This window comes from Micropterus dolomieu, linkage group LG04 (genome assembly GCF_021292245.1).
Source record: "Micropterus dolomieu isolate WLL.071019.BEF.003 ecotype Adirondacks linkage group LG04, ASM2129224v1, whole genome shotgun sequence".
NCBI classification, from domain to species: domain Eukaryota; kingdom Metazoa; phylum Chordata; class Actinopteri; order Centrarchiformes; family Centrarchidae; genus Micropterus; species Micropterus dolomieu.
Genome location: NC_060153.1, coordinates 32,575,295 through 32,582,394, shown reverse-complemented (window position 1 = coordinate 32,582,394; position 7,100 = coordinate 32,575,295). Strand labels below are relative to the sequence as shown.

The window sequence follows — 7,100 nt, the reverse complement described above, 5'->3', positions numbered from 1 at the left end:
CCCCACCCCCCCCCCCCCCCCCTCAAATAATCCAATCGTCTCTGCACATGTAAATACCACTTCATGTCAAATCATGCACGGTCCTGGCACATTGCACATATTTGTTGTGAATTTGTTGTTAATTGTAAATCATTGTTGTTCCATTTTTTATTTTTATTATTGTTTCTATTTTTTATATTGTCAGTTGTATTATTTTTCTCTATTCTTCTGTTATTATTATATAACTTGCATTTGTTTATTAAATATTTATATATTTCTACATCTATTTATGTCAGCTGTATTTCTGTCTGCGTGTAGCTCCTTAACACCAAAGCAAATTCCTTGTATGTGTAAAACAATACTTGCCAATAAAGCTCCTTCTGATTCTGATTCTGATTCTGATTAAGAAGATAAGTTAGCATATGGCGGGAAAGAGAAAGGAGGAGAGACCAGCTCAGTGCATCATGTGAAGTCCCCCAGCAGTCGAGGCCTAAACTGGGACCTGATTCAACAGGAGAGGAGCTTGACATTAGAAACTTATCATGTTTGATATATTTTATACATCAATCACATTTTGTCACTTAGCTACAATAAATATAAGATCTCCCATGGGAAAATGATTTGCAGCAATTAATCACTGATTGTGTGTTTCTCAATGAGGTTTACAGTAGTGGCATATTGTAAGCGTGCAAGTGTATCCATATGAATAAAGCTGAGCAGACAATGTTCATTGTTAATCTTATTTACAATACACACTTTGCTCTCACTGTAAGATTCAACTGACTGGCCGCGATGCAGAGCAGAATGTGAACGCTCACTACAACTCGCCTGGTTAGACTGTTCCAGGGCATGGGGGCCCTTACCATAGATCTTGGAATAGATAGGAACCCCCTACAAAAGAATCTCAGTCTGTATCGTGGCTGATCGGGGGATAAAAGCTCTAAGACATTTTAGGGTGCTAGCCTATTTCTGGCCTTACAAGTATATAAAATAATTGAAACTTCAAAAGAAACAGGCAGCCAGTACAAGGATCTTTAAACTGGGGTGATATGGTCCAACACATTCTCACTCCCAATTCATCACATATAGACGTTTGGTCACGACCCATAGGCGTGGCTTTTTAGCGCCCTCTGGACCCCTTTAGCATAGTTTTTGGACGTGTAGGCCCCTGCCGTCAAGTTAGCAAGAATAAGAATGAATCTATTAGAATAAAACTAATGTTTAATATCGTGAAGTGGCACATGGTCAGTGGGGGATTGAACTCGGGTCTCTCACACCAAATTGCTATTTGGTTAGGTTTAGGCACAAAGTGTACTTAACCTAAACTACTGTTTTGGGTTAAAATAGGGTGAAGGTCCGGTTTCCAGCCCACCATCCACCCCAACCACCTCTTTGCCTGGACTTTTGTGTTAAATAACCTATACATATCTTTAGTGTTCATAAATGATGCTACAGGGCAATGGAAACCACCAAACAGTCACTCACTACCTGCAACCCAAACTAAAATAAACAAATAGAAAAGATAATAGAAAACATCGTGCCTGGTGCTAGAATGAATTTCCTATTGAAGCTTACCCACAACAGTATAGAAACATAGCTATCCAGCGAGTCCAAGCCTTGCACAATCTTTTTTGTTCAATAAATAATTTAAATCAAGCATTGCGTTAGTTCAGGTATGCAACAAAGTCCTTGCACATCAACGGATAGCAGCTGACCGCTTTGCTTCGCTTTGCCCTCTCTTAGCATTAAAAGGCGGCGAGGTGATATCCCTGCCTCATTGTTTTCAACATAGGCGTGTGGAAGGGCAGGAAAATCCCAGAACAGTGCAATCCCACTCAATATAACAACAATGGTTTCACTGATGAAAGTTGTTCTGACTGAAACATACGTAGTTGTTGATTGTGTGGTCCTTACTAGTGACTATAAATTTTTTTTTCTTTAAGTATATTATTGTCTTGATATTTTTAGATGTTTCTTTATTGTTAGACCTTTTATCCTGTTGTTGTTTTCTCTGAATATTTTATGTAAAGTTAATTGAATCTGTCTTGAAAATGTGTTTTCATAAATGCAACTGTTTTGTCTTGTGGATCTGAGTCAAGGTTTATGAAGATCACTGATGAGGAAGGTTCATTCTGTATTTTCCTAACAGGGTGGAAAATGGTGGAGAGCAGAGGCTGAAACCTGGTCTGAGGAAGTGTAAGTGTGTGTTCACTGAGATTCATGAAAACATTGCAGCAAATAGTTTAAATCAGGGATTGGCAACTGGCGGCCCACAGGTCAATTTTGAATTTCAGTAATAATTTTTAGTTTCACTGGCATTGGAAGCAAGCAGGCCATTTGACCACATTTAAACTGGATCCCAATTGTAGTTGTACTTTGCACTGACAGACTGCACTCCCTCAAAATGCTAGAGGCCCGTAACTAAGTAACTCCTTGCACATAGTCTCATCTTAGTCTAACAAGGCTTCTTCCGCAACGACACGCGACAAAGAGAGAATTGAGTGGACAAAAAAAGAAAACTGGACCAAGAGAACCATGTGTTCCAGGCAATATGGGAAACTGAATTCTGGAAAAAAGATAATCTAACATGGGTTTAGTGTGCCTGGAAACAAAATCAAGCATGAAGGATTTCAACTTAAGTTACTACAACACCATGCAAGACAAATATGACATGTACACCGGAGTTTTTGAAGGAAAAATACATCGACAGCCTAGCCTTTTTACGAAAGCCACTACTACACAGTGGTCCTCTCTCGCAGTATCTTATGCTGTTTCCCTTGAGCTTGCTAAAGTGAAGAAGCCCTTGTCAGATGGTGAAACACTGTAGCGCTGTGTAGAGTACAGATTGCAATTAAAGATTTTTGAAACATGGGAATGAAATACTACCTTGTGGCCATGAGATACTACCTTATTCCCACGTTTGAATTATTTAGCTTTTCTCCCCACAGCAGAGAGTGCACAATGCCTGCTCCAGGTGCCACCTGCTTAAAGCACTCCTTGGGTGACAGCTATGGATAAAGTTTGACTTGATTATATTTTATTTTAACTTAGGTATGAGAAATGCTATGACAATGATGATTGGTGACCCCTAGTTGCAAGGCTAACTGAGCTAATTAGATAAGGGCAACTAGTTCACAGCAGTTTTCTTCAATAACAAGTAACGCTATCTGTTCATCAGCAAACTTCTTAAATGTTTTAACTTCGAATGTAGGCAGAGCAACTGGTCCGAACAGGCCAGCAACTAGAAAATCAACTTGCATGACATACAAACATACAGGCCATTGCTCATGTTGAACCCTGCTTAAGACAGTACTTTATACAGAGCCACCTGTGGGTGAGTGTCGAAGCTTTTTGAGATAACTGCATGCTTACAACATTTAGTGGAATGGGAAGATGGGTAGAAATGCACTACTACCAACTGTGCACTGAAATAAATGTATATTTTATCGTCATTATATACGTCAAGAACATGCATGTTTTGTTTCTTTGTTAATGAAATAAATGAAGAATGTTCTAAATGCATTTGAATAGAAAAATATCAATTTTGATATAAAATTTTATTATTTCAATTAAAATCTATTAATATAAATAATCAATAATTGGCGAATTAAGTGATGGGATTACAGCATCCTACTGGTGGACGTCACAATCTAGCCCCCTGGTAGTGAGGATACAATTTTTGTGGCGCTGTCTGTCTTCAAAGTTGTCCTTCCCTGGTTAAAATCAAAGCTTTTGTAGTTCTCAATTTGAAAGACGAATCCAAAAAGATGGGTCACTCTGAAGTTTAGTCAGTCTGTTAATAAAGCAAGAAATAAACCCATCTTGTGTGTTAGATAATAAACTGCTGCTGTATTGTGTCTTGTTCTCTCCATCAGATGCCTGTGAAGTCAAAGTGGACACAAACACAGTAAACAGATACCTGAAGCTGTCTGACAACAACAGGAAGGTGACAGCAGTGACAGAGGAGCAGCCATATCCTGATCACCCAGAGAGGTTTGACTGGTGTCAGCTGCTGTGTAAAGAAGGTCGGACTGGTCGCTGTTACTGGGAGGTCGAGTGGAGAGGAGATGTTCATATATCACTGAGTTACAGAGGAATCAGCAGGAGAGGAGACAGAAATTACTGCTGCTTTGGAGGGAATGATCATTCCTGGAGTCTGAGGTGCTCTGATGTTGATGGTTACTCTGTCTGGCACAATAACATAAGAACAGTCGTCCTCCTCCTCCCCTCCTCCTCCTCCTCCTCCTCCTCCTCCTCCTCTTCCTCCTCCACCACCACCACCACCACCACCTCCTCCTCCTCCTCCATCTCCTCCATCTCCTCCTCCTCCTCCTCCTCCGTCTCAGAGGATACTAACAGAGTAGCATTGCATGTGGACTGTCCTGCTGGCATTCTGTCCTTCTACAAAGTGTCTTCTGACCAACTGATCCACCTCCACACCTTCAACACCACATTCACTGAACCTCTGTATCCTGGGTTCTGGTTTGGGTTTGGTTCCTCTGTGTATTTGTGTTCCCCGTAGGAGGGAGAGTCTCCTCTGTTAGAGAAACACTGCTGACAAACACATACACACAGTTTTTGTCAGTAACACCAATTCAAAATGACTAGAAATCTTGTTTTGGTAAATGCACACTAATGTTAAATACTGTGAAACACTATTTTGATTGTCTTTTGAGTAAAAGTTAAATATGTTAGTTGAGGTTTACTTTAAATTCTGATTTGATCCTCATAATTATAGGTATATAATGTTTTCCTAATAGAATCAGGTTCCACAAATGCATATAAACAGTTTTTTAAAATCAGATTAATGTACCAATCATCTTACTGTGAAAATATGATGACAGTTTTTTGTAAATGGAGTGTGATATTTAGAAAATACATAACAAATTAGATTTGCTGTTGACCATTAAAGGTTGAAATGTCTTTCAATGGATTTTACCAATATACTGAATATACTGAAGTAATCACACAGCCACATTGGGTGTTTATAACTTTAAACGTTTTTCATAATTACAATTCAAATGATCTGTATATACTTTGTTGATTTACATCCACATCTGGGGCCTGTAGTACGAAGCAGGTTCAACATACTCAGGATATCTTTTAGTTATCTGGCATCATCATTAGGGCACATGGAGAACTGACCATAATTACTTTTGTGTCTTCCATTAAATCAGTATGTTGCTTAGGTATATTATTATGGCAGATCTGACAATTTTAGCCTTATTATTTAAGCTGCAGTGGCTATGTATTGGTGTTTCCACATTTAAAGCCACAAGCACAAGAGACTTTAGTCTGAGGAAGATGACCTGTAACACTTAACTCAATTATTGTCAAGATTAAACAATACACCAATATATCAACATGGAGACTGTAATGTAACTATCTGTTTTGTTGTTGTAACTGTAAGTCTACTACTGTATACAGTACATGCTGCTTCAGCGAACACAATATTCATCATGACAATTTATATCTTGTGCAATCTTTCCAAATTATGGGTCAGAAGGTGTGTGCTGACATGTCTTATCTACCCTTTACCAATGTCTAGATTCACACACAAACCCTCAGGTCAACAATGCCTGCTGACAAAGATCCTGCTGTCTGATACACAAATACACAACATGACTGTAAGCAAACATTAGTCCTCTTTGACGAGACATGAAAAACTACAGTGTTGATTTATTGTAAACAGAAATGTAAGTCGAAGGTATGAATGACGTTTTTTATCACGATACTATTATGGGTCCAAATTCATTCAACAGTTCATAACCTAGCATAGGTTCAGTGGAAATCATCTATTTCTCATAAAAAAATAATTATGAAGTTAGTTAAAAAACTAGATTTGTAATAGTGAATTATACATCTATCAAAACGGAAGATACCAAATGAGCGGTAGACTATATAAACAGAAATACTAAGTGACAGGGGTGTTTTTCTGATTTTAATCTTCTTTTGTAATGTTTTATATGATGGCACTAAGCCAAAAGACATATATGGATGCTAAGGTAACAATAAAATACTTACCTGTAAAAAGAATATCACTCTTTTATGTTGTATTTTGTACATGTGTACGTGCCCCCACCAATATCTAGCGACTACTGTATTATCTCTTACAATAATTTTGATTAAAACAATTAAATTTAACCACTGTTGTCCGTCAATGTGTTGACAATGTATATGTAATACACAAACAGTGAACAGCTCTTGTTCCTTACTGCGAGTCCAATGAGTTTTCAATTTGAAGGTTGTTGTCCCTCATTATAAGCCTCACAGTGGTTTGGTCCACTGCCTACCTTTTTCAGACCCCCAGCAACTTTTTTTGTAAAAAGCGGGACAAAGAGATATATAAAAAAGTCTATTATAGTGAAGTCTAAATTCTTCCCCAACGTGCTGCTCTGTCAGCCTCTTACCCTCTTCTCTTGCACTGTGCGCATGCAGGCAAGATGCTCTGGTTATTGGGATGCTTGGTGTCTGTCTATGACAACAAGGTGGGGTGGTGGATTGTTCCATTAGTTGTCATCATCGCCTTGATTTGAACCTTCCATGAATATTATAAACTATGTAAATTATACATGATTAGATATGAAATGATCTGATTCTGGAGTGCCAATCCTTATACTTTTTTTAGTGTTTGTAATGTGTCTGTTCAGAATATCAGTTTGTATCATTCTTCTGCTGGTTTATAGTTTTAACCTGACTGATAACATTTCTTGACTCCAACTACAGTTACAGTGTTTGACGCTATTTGCCAATGTCAGTTTTTCATAACATAGTTTTTAAAACTAATAAACTGTCTCACATGTCTTTGAATCCTGTGAGAGGAAATGTTCCTTAAAGTTTCAAAAAGTTCGTAGTTTGGTCAGTCAGTTTAGTCAATTCTGGATCCATTTTGGTCCATTTAAGTCCAGCTAAAAGCAAATGGAGAGTGTGGGGTATCGAGGTTTGTTAAAAGGATCAACCACTCAGCTCTTATGTTTTTAGCAGAAGAGTTTGAAACGTTGAGAATCCGGTTACTGGTGAAGCAAACAGCTGATAACAGGACTGTAATGAGTGTGAAAGCTGGTTTATTGTTACAGCTGTTTGTTTGTTTATTTTATATTTATTTAACCTTTATTTAACCA

General features: G+C 38.1%; 1 protein-coding gene across 1 annotated transcript in view; it reads left to right on the top strand.

The window, feature by feature from the left end:
- The window catches only part of LOC123970371 (NLR family CARD domain-containing protein 3-like), a 12,747-nt gene extending 7,813 nt beyond the window's left edge, over positions 1-4,934 (top strand). Inside the window, exons 6-7 of the mRNA XM_046048384.1 lie at positions 2,129-2,175; positions 3,855-4,934. Of these exons, the coding sequence (XP_045904340.1) occupies positions 2,129-2,175; positions 3,855-4,501 (694 nt within the window). The 3' untranslated portion in view covers positions 4,502-4,934. The remainder of the gene's footprint in view (positions 1-2,128; positions 2,176-3,854) is intronic.
- The last annotated feature ends 2,166 nt before the right edge of the window (positions 4,935-7,100 follow it).